Consider the following 21,997-nt stretch of genomic DNA (forward strand, 5'->3'; position numbering starts at 1 on the left):
AAATTAGTGGAAAATGGAATGAAAAGATAATATGAGTCTTTCCATGAGCTTCTTGAAGTACATTCATACTGAAAGATTAAGGAGCAAGTGGGTGTGATTTACGCAACCTCCACTTGAATGACTCAGAAAAAAAAAAAAAACCGTAAAGATATATAAAAAAAAAAGGAAATAACTTCTGCATCTTGATGGAGGGTAAACAGGAGTTCTTTGTCCTATCCTTGCAACTTTCCTGTACATTACTTCAAAAGAATAAGTTTAAAGAATTTTTAAAAAGTGTTGCTTTTAACATTCTATCCCTATCTTTTGATGCACACGCACAAGTTTCTAGAGCATATTCTTAAAAGTGGAGTCGCAGTCACAAGGTGTGAGCATCTTCAACTTGACCAGCTACATAGTTTACAAAGTGCCACTGACATCCTTATTATTTTATTTATGCACTGGCAGTGCTATTCAAAGTGCAGTCCGAGGACCGGCAGCGTCAGTCTCACCAGGATGCTGGTTAGAAATGCAAATCCTCAGACCCCCACACCAGACTTGCTGATTCAGAAACTCTGGGGTCGCGGCCCAGGAATCTGCGTTTTCACAAGTCCTCCAAGTGACTACAAAGTTGAAGTACCGCTACTCTGTGACCCATCATTAGGGCCGCGTCTGGCTTGCAGACCACAGTCTCTCAGCGAATGAACAGCAGAGCCCCGGAACACGCATTAGACTGTGCGGGAACGAGCGGGCAGCGCGCCTTCCCCAGGGCACCCTTTCCGCGCTGGCAGCTGGCGCCGGGATCCCCCAGCTAGGTCGGGTGGGGCTGCCGGACGGGGCGGGCCGGAGGTTGGCGTCTCCGCCTCTCAAGCATTCGGCCTGCCGCGTCGCGCCGTCCTCCTCTCCGTCCTTTCCTCGCTCCCTTCCTTCCTTCCTTTCGCCGGGCGCGATGGAGCCGGGGCGGCGGGCGGCTGCAGCCCTGCTGGCGCTGCTGTGCGCGGGCTGTGCGCTGCGCGCCGGGCGCGCCCAGTACGAGCGCTACAGCTTCCGCAGCTTCCCGCGGGACGAGCTGATGCCGCTCGAGTCGGCCTACCGGCACGCGCTGGATCAGTACAGCGGCGAGCACTGGGCCGAGAGCGTGGGTTACCTGGAGATCAGCCTGAGGCTGCACCGCCTACTGCGCGACAGCGAGGCCTTCTGCCACCGCAACTGCAGCACGGGGCCCCAGCCCGAGCCCGCCGCGGGCCTCGCCCGCTACGCGGAGCTGCGCCTCTTCGGGGGCCTGCTGCGCCGCGCGCACTGCCTCAAGCGCTGCAAGCAGGGCCTGCCAGCCTTCCGCCAGTCGCAGCCCAGCCGCGAGGTGCTGGCGGACTTCCAGCGCCGGGAGCCCTACAAGTTCCTGCAGTTCGCCTACTTCAAGGCAAGTCAGCCCCGCCCCGCCCCGCGGCCCTGCTAGCCCCGGCCTTGCTTGGCCCCCTCAAGCCCCGCCCCGCCCCCTCAAGCCCCGCCCCTCCCCGCCCCGCGGCCCTGCTAGCCCCGGCCTTGCTTGGCCTCCTCAAGCCCTGCCCCGCCCCCTCAGGCCCCGCCCCTCCCCTATTTCTTGACCTGGTTCTTCCCAGCGAGACTTGGCGAAGGTCGCTTCCAAATCCTGCCCCTGCTCCTCCATCTTAAGTAGAGAAGAAAAAACAACCCAAGAAGGGTTGTTTTAAGGCAGAGAATCCGCACGTAAAACTTAGCACAGTGTCTGGAACCTAACACAGTGCCTGATGAATGTTACCCGTGATTTGAGGGCAGACTGTTTTTCTGTACACGAACGTTAAAATCGCCTTTTCTCAAGTGAGTGGTGACTTGCGATATTAAAGAGGAAGAAGACCTGAGGAGCCAACTAGTCCCTTTTAAAGAGGAGGAAATTGAGGCCAGGGAAGGTCAGGGACACTTTCCGAGGACGCTTTCCTGCTTAGAGACGAACTTGTGCACCGTGAGTCGTCGGGGTTGGCCCTCTCCACGATCTCTCTCTTTCATCTAGAATTAACACAGTTCACTGCCTCCTTTTTATGGCTACTTAAATTCTGTATAAAAATAGCCATAAATTGCAGTTGTCTATCCTTTGAGTCCTTACTTTGGGGACCCACAAGTTTTAAGAATAGGTTGAATTCACTCTTGCTGGACAGAGGTTTCAGTGGGCCGGATCGTTGCAGGATTTGGTAAGAGAGCTCCCTCAAAGCCCAGTTTCTACTGTCTCTGGTTGAAAAAGATTTTTAAAGGAAGATATTGCATATATTTTAATGACTACAGAAATAGATTCATGGCATATCCCAGAGTCTGGAGGAAGAAGGCTTTTTGTTGTTTTTTGTTTTGTTTATTAACTTTGTTTTGAGTCTTTGGACTGCAAGGTCTGTTTTTTTTTATTTCCAATGAGACATAGCCACGTGTACGTTGCGTTCATATGAGTAATAAAATAACACAAAACTCCAAAAAGGAGAAAAGCTGGATATTTCTATGCTTAGTTAGAGTTTTATATAAAGTATCAGTTTTGTGAATGTTTGTTGTGGCAACAAAAAAAAGAGACAGTTTTAAAATAGAACTAGGGGATGAGATTAATAAAATTCCAGAACATCAGAAATGATGGCTGGCTCATTCAAGAACTATTTTTTAAGCTAAAAATGACTTATCTGATTCTTTTTTTCCCCACTTCTTATTTATTTATTTTTGTTTCTTTCTAATTCTTTTTTGTATAGCTTTTGGCCAACACAGTCTGAACCAAATTAGTCACATAACTGAGAGGGAAACATTTTATTTTAAATGAAGAATATCAAAAGCTCCGATTTCTATAATATACAGATGAGTTTGAATGAGTTATACAAAGAGGAGAGGAAGAGCATTTTACTCAGTGTGACCAGAAGGCATGGATTTTCTCTTTCATCACAGCAGCCTCACGAGGTTATAATGTTCACAGCTTCTCTTCAAAACCCTTATGGTTCTTGTAACAATCACTTCAAAGTCAGAGAAGTACCATCTGTCTTCAGTATTTTGAGATCTCTTATAGGGCAGGAAAAAGTTAAGAATTTTATTAATAAACCTGAATGTTCTCTTAATTGTTTCAACTGAAGATGTCACTGAAGATGTCACTCCACTTTGGTGGAGATGTTGTGTGACTTATTTTTTCCTCAATGATGTTTACATTTTCAAACTCTGTTTATGGGTAGGGAGAAAATAGTGACAGGCACAACATTCTACCGGCTCCTGAAGGCTGGAGATGGATGCTGGAGACAGGTAGCGCTGCCTGCTGCAGTGGGACGTGGGTAAATGTTGCTGGGCCATTCTTATTTGCAGGTCTCTGTCAGTGATTACAGACAAGTACCTGAGCTGAACACCGGGATAGAGATGGCGGGTTCAGACTGTCAGAGTGAGGCAAGGAGGCTTGCATGTATGATCTTGTAGAAAAGGGGCTGTGCTGCTGGTGTGCAGATATCAAGCCCACCATAGGTTTCATGTCACTTAGGTCCATGTCATTAGTGGTGGGTTTTCTCTGTGGCTGCCATCTTCCATGAATGCTCGTCTTCCCCATAGGCCAAGCAGAAAGTGGGTCGCAGCCCTTCATCAGATCCCCTATGAGTGCGGAGCTCTGAGCTGGACGGAGCTGGCTGGCTCACAGGCTCTCTTACCCCACCCCCTGCCCGGACACAGACTCTGATCTCCCTGAACCACAGGGCCTGCCACCACAGCAAGGCCAATTGAGTAGTAGCTTATTTGGCAGGTGGTTGGGGTCTTCTCATGCAGGTGGCTGTCTCTCAGGAACCCGTGGTAGGGTGGGTGCTCCCACACCACCTTCTCCAAAACCTGGGGTCTGTCAGAGGTTCAGCTGCCAAGATGTATCTCCATTTTCCAGCTGGCAGAGCCTGAGTTGAAGTAAAATAAAATCACTCTTTCCTCTTTAGGAAGAGGTTACATTTTGTAAAACTCAGATCCTAAGTTAGAAACCTTAAAAATCCCTCTCTGTGCCCCTCTTTCTCTGTGCCCTTCTGAGAAGTAGAGAATCTAATTTCTTTGGCAAATGCTGAAAAAAGACTGTATTCACATAACTCCCTTCCCTCTAGTTGCCAGACTAGCCTTTTTCCAGCCAAGGGTATAAAGCTTTCTACAGAGCTGTTTCAAAGGCATTCCCACTACAGGCCAGTAACTGGCATTCCCAAAATATCAGCATTGACTTCTGGGCATCTGTTCTCATTGCCACACACCACTTCTCTAATGCCACCACTGCCATTGTCTCAGAATGATTTGGCTCCAGTTCTGGGGCAATTTCGTACCGATATGTGCTACCCTATGATTCTCAGAAATCCCGGGTGTACCAAATATCCCTTTATTTTCTCTCTCTAACTCTCTAATTCCTGCCTCCAAGTGTCCCTCTGGATTGGCTGGAGGAGTCTCTGTGTATATGCCAGGTGCCTGCCCTTCCCCAACCAGGTTGTTCCATGATTCCATCAGTGTGGGGGCCCTCTGGTTATTGGTCATGTGTCCCCACAGGGAGATGTCTGCATCCTCAACCACCTGTCCTTTTGAGGTCCCCGTACAACACAACACACCTGTCCTCCCTGAGGGCTTCTGCCCCCCTGGACACTGCCAACCAGGCTGCTATCCTGAAGCTCCATGGCCCTTGGACCTTGCTGCTCCAGCAGACTCCAAGGGAAAATTTTTTTCTAGCCTGGGGGATTCCTTCTTTCTTCCTCTTCTTTTTCCAAACCAGTTAGCTTCTTCCTGCAGCTCCCTCCCCAGTTTCCTCCTGTCCTCAAAGCAGCTAAATTCTCTCAAGAGCACAGGGCTCTTGTCATACAGATAGTTTCTGAATTCTAACCAGACACCTACTTCCCCAGAGGCAGAGAAACTCAGAATCAGCTGGTCACCATTTATGTGGGGAGAAGAGAAAGGGAAAAGGAGAGAAAAGATGAATTAATTTTATGAAAATATTATGTAGTCATAGTGTCACTATATTCAAATCACAGATACTTACCATGTCCTGCCTTGTCCCAGGAGCTATGCCAGGCACCAGGAATGCAGAAATGAATAACACATATCTGGGTCCTCCAAGGATCATAGTCTAGCAGGAGAGATAGATACATCAGCTGAGATTACAGGGTGGTGTAAAAAGTGGGAAGACAGACACAGGGGTAACATGAAGGATGGGCTCTTAATTGAGATTACTGGGAGACAGGGAGAACTTACTAGAATGTACTGCCCATAAAGGCAGGGATTTTTTCCCCCTCTTTTGCTTATTGTTACAGGCCCACTTCCTAGGAACAGTGCCTGCATACATAGGAGGCTCTCAACAAATGCTTGCTGAGTAAGGGGATGAGTAAGTGACGAGGTGGTGGGGGTCATCACAAATGGGAGCAGGAGGTTCTGGGAGAGATTCGGGAAAATATTACTATATTTGTCAAGGTTTCAGAAGAACAGATGTGGTACAGGCATTTTTAGTAATTTGAGGAAAGTTTAATAAGGCAGGTATTTACAAAGGTGTGCATAGCGTGTTGGGCATCTGCAAGGGAGAGTGTAGTCCCCCAGGGATGGTAACAGTAGAATGTGACCACCCCAGACCAAAAGGAGAAGGGGAGAGAGCAATTCCTGGAACCCGAGAGACTATATGGAGAGGGTCACCTTGAGAGGAGCTGTGTCTTTCAATTAAGGGACATCACAGCCCAAGGAGACTGTGCAGGGAGGGAGCCAGGAGATGAAATAACCTAAACACTCTCTTTTCTCCTTTAGTCTTCCAGGGGCCTCTTATTGGTGAACCCCTTTGGAAACTAAAGGACAAGGGGGTCTGTTGTGGAAGTCCACATAGGACAGCCTCCTAGGCATGGATGGGGTGGAGATGGCAGAGGGTAGATTGTGAAAGGCACACTGAGGCCATCCAAATGGCCGCCTTGAGGGAATAAACACTCACCCAGAGTGGATGGACCAGGTCTTGATGGGTCCTGGAAGTCACTGAACCCTTGGCTGGAAACATCATGTTACTGAAGGACTGAACAGATGTTCTTGTTTTACAAAAATCACTGCTCAGCATCTGCTCACTAACTTTTCTCTTTCTTCTCTGTACTTAGGCCAATAATCTCCCAAAAGCCATTGCAGCTGCTCACACCTTTCTGCTGAAGCATCCCGATGACGAAATGATGAAGAGAAACATGGCATATTATAAGAGCTTGCCTGGCGCCGAGGACTACATAAAAGACTTGGAAACCAAGTCATATGAGGTATATTCAGACTTTTACACAGCGGTTAGTACAAAGTGAACTGCTAAGAAAGTGTATCTCAATGAACAGCTATTGACATCTAAGAACCACTATTGATTTTTGGTGACATTTGATGAATGTTATGACAGTAGAAATGATTGACTTTTTAGCACAAAGTTGATCCATTTAAGACTTTGCCTTCCGTGATGATTTTATTTTATTTTATTTATTTTATTTTTTTTTGTCTTTTTCGTGACTGGCACTCAGCCAGTGAGTGCACCAGCCAGTCCTATATAGGATCCGAACCCGCGACGGGAGCGTCGCCGCGCTCCCAGCGCCGCACTCTCCCGAGTGCGCCACAGGCTCGGCCCTTCCGTGATGATTTTAAAGCCACCTTTCCTTTAAATGCTGCATTTTATAAATATGGTCATTTGATAATTCAGTTTTAAGATGGCGGAGTTAAAGACATATTTTGGAAATCATTCAAAAATGACCAGGAACACAAGAAATAGAAACATAAATCTCCGTTTCTGAAGAAATTTTAGGAGACATTTTTATATGCACACACACACACACACACAACATATATATTAAGGTGGAAAGCAGAGTTAGGGAGGCTTATCTGACAGAGCAGAGGATACTTAAATCTACGCATCTTTAGCTCAGTTGGTCAGAGCACAGTGTTGATAACAGCAAGGTGAAGGATTTGGATTCCCAAACCAGCCAGCCACCAAAAAATCCCCAAAGACGCTATGCATCTGCAAACAGTGCAAACAGGCGTTCTGATGAGAGTTAACCATAACAACAACAATAAGAAGAATCTAACCCTTATGGGCACTTACTATTGTCAGGATCCATCGAGCTCAGGCATTGGGGGCTTGGGTACCAAGGGTAGGGCAGGTTTGAAAATAGGGGGGTATTGAAAGTATTCACAAAGAGCTGTAGATGCCAAGGCCTGACTACAGGTTTCCTGCAGTGTGATCAGACTCCAACCTCACTTTTTCGCTTGGTGGGGACTCTCAAATATAGTGTGGGGAAGGCTCTTTTCTGGGGGCCCTTCAGTTTTCCAGGAAGACTTCTCCAGCCTTCTGTAGAGCTGGTGCGGTGTCCATGCTTGTCTGCTGGTGTCTGAGAGCCAGTGTGGGGAAAGGGATGGGGGTCTCCCAGTTTAGTCAGAAGACTGCACCTGCTTCCTGGTCAGCCCCATGCCTCCACCTCAGCCTCTGCTATGCCCGGTCCCTGACTCCTCAGCATTTAGGGGTAAAGTCTCCAGAATAAACCACCAGTTTCTAGTGAAGAGTGGCTTTGGGAGGTATGGTCTATTGGGTGGCCAGGAGGGAACCTAGGGTTGCAGAAGCCCTGGTCAGACTTTCAGCCCTGCTTTCAGTTCTGTGCCTTGCCCCAGCCTTCTATGGTCCCTAGTGCCTGCAAGTGCCAACAGGGCATGTAGCTCGCTTCCTCTCCAGACCCTCCTCTGTTATCATCTGGCTTTCTGTCATTTCCAAAGTTGTTGAGATCTCTTGTCTGCTGCTTGCTCCTTTCCTGTTCATCCATAAAAAGGATATATACTTTTTAACTTTCCTCACTGTCATTTTCATTGGGTTTGGCGATGTGAACTGAAATCAAGGCTGTTGAGGCAGAAATAATATTGTAAAGGTTTATTGAAAGCCAAACTTGAGGATCAACCAAGGAAACACAAGCCAATAGACGGGGGAAGGGTTCCAAAGTCTGTACAGGCTGAAAAGATTCATAGGTACGCTTGGAAAGGGGAGGGGGACTCCTCGTACTGGAGTTGTCCCATTTTCATTGATGGGTAAAATACGAAGTTACAATTATTGGCTACAGGTTACAACATATAGACTAAAAATGTCTATGTAGCACTGGCCAATTAGCTGAGCTGGTTAGAGTGTGGTTCTGATAACACCGAGGTCCAGGGTTCCATACCTATACTGATACCTGTACTGACCAGCTGCCAAAACCAAAAACAAACTGACAACAACAAAACATTTATGTGCAGAACAGACAGGAAACTTCATGCCTCAGCTACTCTTGGAAACAGCTCATTGTTTCATTTGAAGTCAATGGATTATACCTTTATTGATACATCAACACTTTCAGGAACTTACACAAATTCCTTACTTAGGAGCAGGATGCTGACATCAGATCATAAGACCTTTCCCCAAGGCAATTTTTAGACAGCCTTCTTGAAATCATATCGTCATTCACCAGGGAGCAGAGCTTAGTGCATGTGGTCAGTGCCCTATGCTTAACTGGAAGTCAGCTAGACCTTACTTTCACTCTTTGCAGCCCTGCTGGGTGTGGCTGGGCTGCCCTCCTGTGCACCCATAGGGCTCCCTCTGTCTGCTTAGCTTCCTGCTTGCTGCTACTGCCCTGTCCTTTTTGCAAAGCTGGCTGCTTGGAATTGCTGCTCGTTTACCCAGGTTCCAGAAAAGTCACCTTCAGTCCTCTGCCTGTCTTATTTTCAGGGGATGCTGCCTGCCTTGGAGCTTTAGGGAGATCCACACTTAAGGCTGAGGCCTTAAGCTTGGCGAAAATTTCATATCCAAGGGGTGGCCCTCAGATATCACCATTCAAGGAGAAGCTGAAAAGGAACTCCAAATGGAGAGTCCCATGCTTATTTCCAGGCCTGTCCTGGCCTCTCCAAATTAGCAGGTTTTTGCATGTATCCAGGATCTTTACATATTTCTTGGGGAGCAAGCTGCTTCCTCAGTCTTAGTTATATCTCTTTTATCTGGTCCAATCAACAATTAGCAGAAAGTCCTTGAAGTTTCTACTCTCTGGCACATGATCACCCTTCCCAGTAACTAGTGCTGATGCATGGTACTCCTATTTTATATTTCATTGTTGGAGGGAGTGGGTTATCAGAACCTGCCCTCAAACTTATATCTTATCCTTAATTCAATTTTTAAAATCAGCTTTATTTTGAGGTATAATTTATTTTTAATATCTTTACCAACTTTATACAATTCAATGAGTTTTGACAAATATATGCAGTTGCCTCTATCATCATGATATAGGATATTTTTATTAACACAGATAGTCCCCTTCTGCCACTTTGCAGTTAAGCCTTTTCCCCAACCCCTGACTCCTGGCAGCCACTGATCTGATTTCTTTCAGTATAGTTTTCCCTTTTTCCTTGATTCAAATTTGATTTTATTATCAAGTGCTTGCTACTTTTTGAATTAAACTACATAAGAAGTGTACCCATTGTAAACAGGGTAGAAAAGTCTAGATATAAAGTCAGTCACTGGTTGGCTTCATATTTAATGAAGGATCAGAGTGGTTTCTTCAAAACTAACAAGAGCAGAGCTTGGTGATAGCTTCAATTGCTTTTGAGAGGACATACCTCTCTCCGTCTGTGCCCAGTGCAACTTCATGGGCTCCTTGCTTTTCAGAGTCTGTTCATCCGAGCTGTGAGGGCGTACAATGGCGAGAACTGGAGAACATCCATCACGGACATGGAACTAGCCCTTCCTGACTTCTTCAAAGCCTTTTATGAGTGTCTAGCAGCCTGTGAGGGTTCCAGGGAGATCAAGGACTTCAAAGATTTCTACCTTTCCATAGCAGGTTGGTGGTGGGTTGTGTCCTAGAGGTAAATGTGATATCTACTCCTGTGGGAGCTGTTTTCCTTAGATGCCTGCTTTCTATTTGCATACCTTCTAGATGCCTTGAGTGGCCTCTGAGAAATTTTTAAGCTTAAATATGTACATATATATGCACTGTTTTGAAGGCAGAACTTAATTATTAATTGGGATAGTCCACATCAACTTAAGCCTTTGACTTGGCAGGGGCTTCAGGGCAAAACAGCTGCAGTTCTGCAGAGGAGGTCTCCCTTATCAGATCTGCTTGATTACAGATTCCCCTGGGCACGTGAAGCAATTCAGTGACTCACATTAATAAGATGACTTTCATTATGGGAATTTTTCAAGACACACAAAGGTCGAATGAAGAGTACAATGAACCTTTAAGTAGTTGTCACTGGGGTAATTTTTGAAATTTTCTTTTGTGATTATAAAACCATGTATGCTCTTGATAGGAAGATGAAAAAACACAAGATAGAGGAATGAAGAAAGAAAGAAAACCTAAAACACCACCCATAGCTAGCCCAGATTTCCCAAGAGCATCTAGATATTTCCCTAGTGCCTTTAGTGGACAGCATCATTCCGGAAAACTGCCAAAGGAAGATTTGCCAAAGTGGTTTGAGGATACTGATCCTGCACCTCTCAGGAAGGGTTAAATAAGCTTGGACTGTAGATTGGATAAGAATTTTACATCTATATACAATACTTGTAAAAGAAATCTGGGAATAAGCTAAGTGCTGTATCTCTCTCTTAAAGAGTCACTGTGTACTTTAATGGTGACGGCTCTTAGAAATCCTACAGTATGGAAGCTCTTGTAAAGTTATCAAATCCAGGTGTTTGTTTTAATCATGTTTTATTTATGAATCTCTTTCTACAAAGTACCATTTTTTTTCTTTAAAAAAACCCGAGATGCTCCTTGGCCCCAGGGTGGACTGGAGGGCTGGGTGACGCAGCAGCAGCAGGAGCAGCAGCAGCAGAGGACTGAGGAGACCTAAGAGGGGAGTGGCATGGCAGACCAGGTTCCCTGTTCCACTTGATGAGACTTTGCACTGTTTCAAGCTGGGAGACAAAGTATTATTAAAAACCTGGAGGAGGGGCCCTGCAAGAGAGGCCCAAGTCCCATGGAGACACATGCCCCGTGGCACCAGCACACGACCAAGCAGGTAGGCCTCGCCGCTGCCGGACCCCATCCCCAGCCAGGCCAAGTACGCATGGACCAGAGAGGCACCCCGCTGGAGAGGCCCGAGATCTGTGGAGACCACACACCAAGCGGCGCCAGCACACGACTGAGCAGGTAGGCCTCGCCGCTGCCAGAAACCATCCCCAGCCCAGCTGAGTGTGCACCTACCAGAGAGGCACCCCGCTGGAGAGGCCCGAGATCTGTGGAGACCACGCACCAAGCAGCACCAGCACATGACTGAGCAGGTAGGCCTCGCTGCCGCTGGACCCCATCCCCAGCCCGGCCGACTGCGCACCGACCAGAGAGGTGCCCCCCTGGAGAGGCCCAAGCCCAATGGCGCCAGCATGCAACATAGCAGAAAGGCCTCGCCACTGTCAGACCCCATCCCCATCCCCGCGGAGTGTGTGCTGACCAGAGAGGTGCCTCCCCAGAGAGGCCCAAGACCTGAGGTGACCATGTGCCCAAGGCGCCAGCAGGAGACCGAGCAGACACTGAGGCAGCTGTGCTAAATTGGCAGCCCCAGGAGCATCCTAGCCAGACAGTAGTGTCGAACCAGTGGACTGTGAAATTCCTTGCCACAATGACTAAACATCAATGGAAAGATACCAGAAATATGAAAAATCAAGAAAGTACACCACCAAAAGGTAATAACTCTCAATCTCCAGATCCTATAGAACAAGAAGCCCTTGAAATGTCTGACAAGGAATTTCGAGGGATAATTCTAAGGAAACTAAATGAGATACAAGAAAACTCAGCTAGACAACATGATGAAACGAGGAAAAGTATACAGGATCTGAAAGAAGAAATGTACAAGGAAATCAATGCCCTGAAAAAGAATGTAGCAGAGCTTGCCAAGCTGAAGAATTCATTCAACAAAATAAAAACACAACAGAGAGTTCAACTAGCAGGCTTGCAGAAGCAGAAGAGAGAACTTCTGACCTTGAAGATGGGCTGTTTGCAATAAAAACAGGCAGATAAAAAAAAAAGAAAAAAGAATTAAAAACATTGAAGAAAATCTAAGAGAGATATCAGACAACCTTAAGCGCTCAAATATCCAAATCATCGGTATTCCAGAAGGGGAGGAAAAGGAGACTGCATTGAAAACATATTCAACAAACTAGTGGCAGAAAACTTCCCGGATATAGGAAAAGATACAGATCTTCAGATTCAGCAGGCTCAAAGATCCCCAACTGTATTCAACCCAAAAAGGTCTTCTCCAAGACACGTTATAGTCAAATTGGCAAAACTCAAAGACAAAGAGAAAATCTTAAAAGCTGCAAGAGAGAAGTGTCAAATAACCTATAAGGGAGCCCCAATCAGACTAACATCAGACTTTTCATCACAAAACTCTAAAAGCCAGAAAGGAATGGGATGATATATTCAAAAAACTAAAAGACAAAGATTGCCAGCCAAGAACACTCTACCCTGCAAGGCTATCCTTCCAAAATGAAGGGCAAATAGTATATTTCTCAGACAAACAAAAACCGTGGGAGTTCACTACCACACAACCACCCTTACAAGAAATTCTCAAGGGAATACTGTGTTTAGTACCTGAAAAATAACTACCACTGCCATAAAAACTCAAGAAAAATCAAAACCCACTAGTAAAATAAAAATGTCAACAATGAAGAGAAAAAAGAAAAAAAAAAAGTTTATCTACAATCCAAGAAACCAACAAATACAGAAGACAAACGGTAAATCAGAAAAAAAGGAACAAAAGACACTTAAGTCATCCAAACAAAAATCAATAAAATGCTAGGAGTAAATCGAGACTTTTCAATAACAATTCTTAATGTAAAAGGATTAAGTTCCCCAAACAAAAGACACAGACTGGCTGACTGGATTAAAAAGGAGGACCCAACTATATACTGCCTTCAAGAGACCCACCTCACCTATAAAGACTCACATCGACTAAGAGTGAAAGGATGGAAAAAGATTTACCAGGCAAACAGAAATGGAAAATGAGCTGGAGTAGCTATTCTTATATCTGACAAAATAGAATTTAAACTAAAAACCATAAAAAGAGATAATGAGGGCCACTACGTAATGATAAAAGGATTGATCCATCAAGAAGACATAACAATCATAAATATATATGCACCCAATGTCAGAGAGGCAGATTTATAAAGCAAACTCTATTAGACCTAAAGAAGGAAATAGACACTAATACCATAAAAGCAGGGGACCTGAACACCCCATTATCAATATTGGACAGATCATCTAGGCAAAGAATCAGCAGAGAAACACAAGATCTAAACAACACTCTAGACCAATTGGTCTTGGCAGATATTTACAGAACATTCCATCCAACAACCTCAGAATATTCATTCTTCTCATCAGCACATGGATCATTCTTCAGGATAGATCACATGTTAGGTCACAAATCAAGTCTCAACAAATTCAAAAAACATGGAATTATCCCATGTATTTTTTCAGACCAAAATGGATTAAAAGTAGAAATCAATAACAAATGAAATTCTGGAAACTATACAAACACATGGAAATTAAACAGCATTCTACTTAGTGACATATGGGTCCAAGAAGAAATCAAACACAAAATCAAAAAATTTATTGAAACTAATGAAAACAATGATACATCACACTAAAACCTGTGGGATACAGCAAAAGCAGTACTAAGGGGGAAATTTATCACATTAAATGCTTACTTCAGAAGAATGGAAAAATGGCAAGTGCACAACCTAATACTTCACCTTAAAGAATTAGAAAAACAAGAACAATCCAAACCCAAAGTTAGCAGATGGAAAGAAATCATTAAGGTCAGAGCAGAACTTAATGAGATTGATACCCAAAAAATGATACAAAAAATCAATGAATCAAAAAGTTGGTTTTTTGAAAAGATAAATAAAATTGACAAACCATTTGCACAGCTAACTAAAAAAAGAAGAGAGAAGACCCAAATAACAAAAATTAGAAATAAAAAAGAAACTGATACCTCTGCAATACAAAGAATCATTAAAGATTACTATAAACTATATGCCAACAAATTTGAAAATCTGAAGTAAATGGATACATTTCTGGACACACACAAACTACCAAAACTGAGCCAAGACAATGTAGAAAATCTGAACAGACCAATAGCAATAAAAGAGATTGAAGCTGTTATCAGAAGGCTCGCAACAAAGAAAAGCCCAGGACCAGATGGATTCACAGCAGAATTCTACCAAACATTCAAAGAGGAGTTGACACCAATTCTCTACAAACTATTCAAAAAGATTGAAACAGAGGCAATTCTGCCAAACTCATTTTATGAAGCAAACATTACCCTGATACCCAAACCGGGTAAAGATACAACTAAAAAAGAAAACTACAGGCCAATATCCTTGATGAATATAAATGCAAAAAATCCTCAGTAAAATACTAGCTAACAATACAGCCACACATACACAAAATTATATACCATGATCAAGTGGGATTCATCCCAGGGATGCAAGGTTGGTTCAACATATGCAAATCAATAAATGTGATACACCATATCAATAAAATCAAACACAAGGACCATATGATCATCTCTATAGATGCTGAAAAAGCATTTGATAAAATTCAGTATTTGTTCATGACTGTCTACAAGTTAGGTATAGATGGAAAGTATCTCAACATAATTAAAGCCATATATGATAAACCCACTGTCAATATCATCCTGAATGGAACTAGACAAGGATGCCCACTCTTACCACTCCTATTCAACATAGTGTTGGAAGTACTATCCAGAGCAATCAGAGAAGAGAAGGAAATAAAGGGCATCCAGATTGGAAAAGATGAAGTCAAACTGTCCCTGTTTGCAGATGGCATGATCCTATATATTGAACAGCCTAAAGCCTCTACAAAAAAAACTCTTGGAGTTCATAAATGATTTCAGCAAAGTTGCAGAATACAAAATCAACACACAAAAATCAGTAGCATTTCTATTCTCCAATAGTGAACATGCAGAAAGAGAAATCGAGAAAGCTTGCCCATTTAGAATAGCCACCAAAAAAATAAAATACTTAGGAATAGAGTTAACCACGGATGTTAAAAATCTCTATAATGAGAACTATAAGCCACTGCTGAGAGAAGTTAAAGAGGACACAAGAAGATGGAAAGATATCTCATGCTCTTGGATTGGAAGAATCAACATAGTGAAAATGTCTATACTACCCAAAGTGATATACAAATTCAATACAATCCCCATCAAAATTCCAAAGACATTTTTATCAGAAATGGAAAAAACTATCCAGATATTTATATGGAATAACAAAAGACCGTGCATAGCCAAAGCAATTCTGAGCAAAAAATAAATAAATAAATAAATAAATAAATAAAATAAAGCTGGAAGCATAACACTACATGACTTTAAACTATACTACAAAGCTATAATAACCAAAAAGCATGGTACAGGCATAAAAACAAACACAATGATCAATGGAATAGAATAGAGAATCCAGAAATCAACCCACACACCTACAGCCATCTGATCTTTGAGAAAGGCACCAAGTCTATACACTGGGGAAGTGACTGCCTCTTCAGCAAATGGTGCTGGGATAACTGGATATCCATATGCAGGAGAATGAAACTAGACTCATACCTCTCACCATATACTAAAATCAACTCAGAATGGATTAAAGAATTAAATATACACCCTGAAACAATAAAACTTCTTAAAGAAAACATAGGAGAAACACTTTAGGAAGTAGGACTGGACACAGACTTCATGAATACGACCCCAAAAGCACAGGCAATCAAAGGAAAAATAAACAAATGGGATTATATCAAACTAAAAAGCTTCTTCACAGCAAAAGAAACAATTAACAGAGGTAAAAGACAACCAACAGAGTGGGAGAAAATATTTGCAAAATATACATCTGACAAAGGATTAATATCCAGAATATACAAGGAACTCAAACAACTTTACAACAAAGAAACAAGTAACCCAATTAAAAAATGAGCAAAAGAGCTAAATAGGCATTTCTCGAAGGAAGATATATGAATGGCCAACAGACACATGAAAAAATGCTCAACATCACTTAGCATTTGGGAAATGCAAATCAAAACCACACTTAGATACCATCTCACTCCAGTTAGGATGGCTAATATCCAAAAGACTGTGAATGATAAATGCTGGCGAGGTTGAGAAGAAAAAGGAGCTCTCATACATTGTTGGTGGGACTGCAAAATGGTGCAGCCTCTATGGAAAATGGTAGGGAGGTTCCTCAAACAATTGCAGATAGCTGTACCATATGACCCAGCTTTCCCACTGCTGGGAATATACCCAGAGGAATGGAAATCATCAAGTCAAAGGTGTACCTGTTCTCCAATGTTCATCGCAGCACTCTTTACAGTAGTTAAGAGTTGAAACCAGTCCGAATGTCCATCATCAGATGAGTGGATAAAGAAAATGTGGTATATCTACACAATGGAATACTACTCTGCTGTAAAAACGAATGAAATACTGCCATTTGCAATGACATGGATGGACCGAGAGAGAATTATATTAAGTGAAACAAGTCAGGCACAGAAAGAGAAATATCACATGTTCTCACTTATTTGTGGGAGCTAAAAATAAATAAATAAATACACAAATAAATGGGTGGGGAGGGAAGACGACACAACAATTACAATTCCTTGAAGTTGATACGACAAGCGAACAGAAAAGACATTGTTGGGAGGGAGCGGGGAGAGGAAGGTGGGAGGGAGGTTTTGGTAATTGGCCACAATAATCAACCACATTGTATATTGACAAAATAAAATAAAATTTAAAAACAAACAAACAAACAAAAAACCAAACAACCTTTTTATTATGGAAATTCTCTAACATATACAAGAAAATAGAATACTATAATGAACCTATATGTACCCGTGGCCCAGATGCTATATCATTTCATTTGTAGTATTTCAGTATATTCCTCTAAAAGATAAGAATTCTTTTTTGTTTTTTTCTCAGATTTACTAATTGAATAACTGCTTTTTAACATGACAACTAGACTATCACACCTAAAAGAATTTTAATAGTTTCCTGATATCATCAAATATCCATACAGTGTCCAAACCATCTCCGAAATGTCATAAATACATATGTGTATCTTTAATTTACCATTTGTTAGAATTGGGATCCAAATAAGATGCATGCAATTGGTTATTGTTTTGAATTTTTTATTGTGGTAAAATAGATATAATGTGAAATTTATCATTTTAGCCACCTTTCAGTGTACAGTCCAGTGGCGTTAAGTACATTCATGTCACTGTGCATCCATCAGCACCATTCATCTCTAGAACGTTATCTTCCCAGACTGAACCTCTGTACCCATTAAGTACTAACTCCCCAATCTCCCCTCACTCCCTGGCAACCACCGTTCTAATTTCTGTCTCGGTGAATTTGTCTCTGAGTATCTCTCATGAGTGGAATTATACCGTATTTGTCCTTTTGTGATTGGCTTATGTCACTTAGCATATTTTTTGTGACTGGCTTATTTTACTTAGCATAGTGTCTTCAAGTTTCATCCATATCAAAGCAAATTGGTTATCTTTTAAGTCTCTCTTAAACTATAAGTTCCTCCTTCATATCTTTCCTCCCCTTTGCTGTTGCAGAAAATGGTTTGTCCTATGGAGATCCCCACAGTCTGGGTTTTGCTGGTTCTCTCCCTATTCCTCTGTCTTCTCTATTTCTTGTAAATTGGTAGTTGGATTTAGAGGCTTGATCAGGCTTAGGTTGGATTTTGGTTTTTTGGTGTTTTTGGTGGGAGTTGGGGCAAGACTACTTAATCGTTGATGCTGAGTTCTTCCATCAGGAGGCACATGTCTGCTTGTCTCTCTCCATCTCTCTTTGATACAATTACGATCTAGATTTAGAAATATAGGTATTTATGGTTTCTTTAGTTTTTATTTTTAGATAATTTCAAACTTGTAGAGAAGTTGGAAGAATAGTACAAAGAACTCCCTACCCAGATTCACCAATTTTTACCATGGATTGTGCCACATTTACTTTCATTCTTTTTATTTGTGTTGTATGTATAATTATTTTTATTTCAGAACCATTTGAAAGTAGGTTGACTACATTGTGAACATTTACCCCCTAATACTTCAGTGTATTTCCTAAGAACAATAATATTCTCTACATATCCACAGTAATTAAATACAGTAAACTTAATAGATACAGTACTTGTATTCAATCTGTAGTCCATAGTCCATTTTTGTCAGTTGTCCCAGTTTTGCCCTTTCTAGCATCTTTTTTTTTTTTTTTCCTGGTATGGGATCCAGACTAGAATCACGTTTTCTATTTAGTTGTCATGTTTCTTTAGTGTTCTTAATCTGGAACAGTTCTTTGGCCTTTTTTATGCCAATGATATTTTTTAAGAATATAGGCCAGTTTATAAATGTTCATCAGTTTGGGTTTCTGTGATGTTTACCCATAGTTACATTCAGGTTGTGCATTTTTGGCTGGAACATTACATAAGTGTCTTTCTCAGGGTCTCACACCCAGATGTGCCTGGTGGTTTTTTTGCCCCTTATTGGTGATGTTAACTTTTAAGCATTTGGTTAAGATGTTTTCCGGTTTCTAGTTTCTCCATAGCATAGTGTTTTTCCTTATGAAATTGCTTATTAACAAGACTGTGACAACTTGGTTTTCATCAGACTTTTGCCTTCCCCTCCTACCCCCTGCTGCTGACTTAGCATCTGAGTATTCTTGTCTGAATCATTTTTTTCCTATAAAGGTTGTGTGTATACGAATAGGTACCATACTTTACACACTATTCTATTCTTTGCTTCTTCCACCTAATGATATACCCAAATTAGTACATAGGAATTGTGTCATTCCTTTTTATTTGCTGCCATGCCAGGTACTCCATGGGAGGTGGGGATGATGTACTATAGTTTATTCAACTACCTGATAGATATTTGGGTTGTTCCAATTTTTTGCTAATACATGTAATACTGCAATGATTTTAGGCTTTTTTTTTTTTTTGGTAAGTATGGAGGTGTGTTTTTTTTTTTTATTTTTTTATTTTTTTTTATTTTTAAAAGATGACCGGTAAGGGGATCTTAACCCTTAACTTGGTGTTGTCAGCACCACGCTCAGCCAGTGAGCGAACCGGCCATCCGTGTATGGGATCCGAACCCGGGGCCTTGGTGTTATCAGCACCGCACTCTCCCGAGTGAGCCACGGGCCGGCCCTGGAGGTGTGTTTTTAAAGCCAAAGTGGATGATCAGTAGTTCATCACATTACAAAAGAGTAAATGTTTCTGTAAATTAGTATTTTAAGGCTCCGTTTTGTATTCCTACCAGCAATGTTTGAGACTGCCTGTTCCTCCACAATTTTGCCAACAGTGTGTGCAACCATCCTGGAGTCTTTTGCTTCTAGCTGCATGAAAGGAGAAAAGGGGTGGGTGTGGGGAAGAGCCAAGGGTCACAAGGGAAGTTTTAGGGACCATGCCTGGAAGTGGCACTTATTAGTTGTTACTATCCATATTTCATTGGCCACAACTAGTCATATGGCCCCAACTGAATGGCAAGGAAAGCTAGGAAATTAGTCTTTGAAACCTTTCCATGTTGTTATATTTAGCATCATGTTATTCTCTTTTAAAGGATGTATAGATTGTATTGTTTGTATGTACCATAGTTTTTAAATTGTCATCTTGTTGATTGGCATTTAGGTACTTCCAAGTTTGCTTGTTTGCTGTTACAAACAGTGCTTACATGTTGCCTGTGTCTAAAGAAAATTTCCTAGAAGTAGACCACGAGGTTGGAGGATATGTGTATTTTAACTGTTGGTAAAGTTTGCCAAATTATGCCCCCAAAAGTTTGTTCTTGTTTTGCTTCCACCACCAGAATATGAAAATATAAATTTCACCATTCTCTCCCTAATACTGGGTGCAAATTTCTTAAACTTTGCCAGTTTAACAGTTTGAATGACTTTAGAGGTGATTGTATTTCTTAATTACAAAGGAGCTGCAGCATCTCTTTACAATGTTCGTCATTTTATTATTTCTTTTCTGTTAACAATCTTTGGCCATTTTTATAGTGGGTGTTTGTCTTTTTCTTATTGATTTTAAGGAACTTATTATATTATATTAAAGATTTTAGCTCCTTATCATAAGCGTTACGAATATTTTTCTTTTACCTTTATTATTTTGGTGGGAGGCAGAAGTAGCATATTAAGAAAGTAACAGATGCATTATTGTATGTTTTTTTAGATCATTATATAGAAGTTCTGGAATGCAAAATACAGTGTGAAGACAACCTCACCCCAGTCATAGGAGGCTATCCAGTTGAGAAATTTGTGGCTACCATGTATCATTATTTGCAATTTGCTTATTATAAATGTAAGTAATCTATGAGATCTTGGGAGAGGTACTTAATCCTTCTAAGACAAGCATTTCCATCTGTAACTTAGAGGTAATAACCCTTACCTATGGTTGTTGGGAGTTCATCAAGGTCACATTGATACCTCTAGTTCCATGCTTTGCACAAAAAGGCAGTATGGTCTAATGATCCCGGGGACAACCCTGGAGCCGGACGCCTGTGTTTGCATTCTAGCTTTGTCACTTACTAACTTCTCCATGCTTCAATTTCCCCATCTGTCAAGTGGAGATAATAGTACTAACCTTATGGAATTTTCCTGAGGATTAAATGAGTTAGGAGACATGAATGCTTAGGGCATTCATAATGGCACGTAGCAAATATAGAAGTGTTTGTTTTCTTTATCATTATTTCCCTCCATCCCCATCACTGGTTTTACTTCTCAGACTGTAAGAGTTTCATTCCTGCTGGTCCTTCCTTAACCTGAAATTCGAGTTTATCAATCAGAATGTTCTAAGTGGGCAAAGGGAAGCAAATATAGGAGAGAAGGTAGTTCAGAGTTAGACTTCAGAGCCTGTCTGTTTAGGCTTTTCCTTCTTTCCCTGTAACTGACTTTGCCAAGTGCCACTTATTTGAGCAGCATGTACAGTTACAAGCATAGGAAGATTATTAGGGACAATTGTAGCAGAAACTTTTCTGCCCTAATGAAGAAGTGCCAGGGTTCAGTGGTGGCAGGTTTCTGGCTAGAATAGATGCTTCCAGGTCACCCCTTCAAACCCAGGATTGGCTGGTCTCAGGGATGCCCTAGGAAGAGTGAGAGGTGACTTTGGCTTTCATAGCCCTCCTTTCCCACAGTGGTCATTTTGTTCTTTGTTGGCTTTTCTGTTCCTGCAACAGCCACCTACACTTTTATCTCACCTCCTGTCCTCTTCAGGATACACTGAATGCATTACTTGATGATGGTTAAAAGAAAAAAAAAAATAGGTATACATGGGTAATTCAAAAAGTTCATGGAAAATAGAATTAAAAGATAATTCAAATCTTTCCATGGACTTTTTGAAGACCCTCATATATAGAAGTCATAATCCATAAGATCTTCTAGCCCCCTGAGCATGGTTTGGTTGTACGTGTGCGAAGCTAGAGCATTATGAGTGTAGAAGTGTTCCAGACGTGTATGGGCTCTGGCAGCTCACTGTTCCTCTGAAACCCTCACATGCTGCAAAACGGCTTGCATCTTAGAAACTGTGGCAAAGACTTATAAGCACTGGTAGACCAAAGCCCCTAGCTTTGCTTGCTGTTCTCCAGGAAATCTGTGCATTCTGGGGTTATAGGTAAACAGTATGAGTAAAATTTCCTTCCTGAAATTGGCTTCCTGAAAGTCTACCCTGTTTTGAACTCTTTCTAGACTCCTTACCACACTACATTTCTGGAGGGCATGTGCTATATACATTTGAACCCTTTAGCAGCCTTGCAGACTGTATGAAAAGTCAATGCCCCTTAATCGCAGGCTTTAAAATTGTCATTACAGAAAACATCCACTGGGTGGCACAATTTATTCATATCCAGGCTTTAGCAAAAGTAGTGTTCCTCAGTTGAAAATTGGAGTGGAATATACCAGAATAAATACCCAGGACTCTTGTCTCATCACCTCTTCCCCTGTGGCCCCAACCCCCCATCCCCAAGACAACTCCTACAAAATTTCTTTGCTGAAAGTGCTGCCACAG

General features: G+C 42.1%; 1 protein-coding gene across 3 annotated transcripts in view; it reads left to right on the forward strand.

The window, feature by feature from the left end:
* Positions 1-837: 837 nt before the first annotated feature.
* Positions 838-21,997, forward strand: part of CRTAP (cartilage associated protein) — a 44,597-nt gene continuing 23,437 nt past the window's right edge. For all 3 annotated transcript variants that reach the window (XM_063114193.1, XM_063114194.1, XM_063114195.1), the window contains exons 1-4: positions 838-1,396; positions 6,072-6,221; positions 9,617-9,788; positions 20,168-20,296. In XM_063114193.1, the coding sequence (XP_062970263.1) occupies positions 926-1,396; positions 6,072-6,221; positions 9,617-9,788; positions 20,168-20,296 (922 nt within the window). In that variant the 5' untranslated portion in view covers positions 838-925. The remainder of the gene's footprint in view (positions 1,397-6,071; positions 6,222-9,616; positions 9,789-20,167; positions 20,297-21,997) is intronic.

This window comes from Cynocephalus volans, chromosome 11, assembly GCF_027409185.1.
Source record: "Cynocephalus volans isolate mCynVol1 chromosome 11, mCynVol1.pri, whole genome shotgun sequence".
In the NCBI taxonomy this organism is placed as follows: domain Eukaryota; kingdom Metazoa; phylum Chordata; class Mammalia; order Dermoptera; family Cynocephalidae; genus Cynocephalus; species Cynocephalus volans.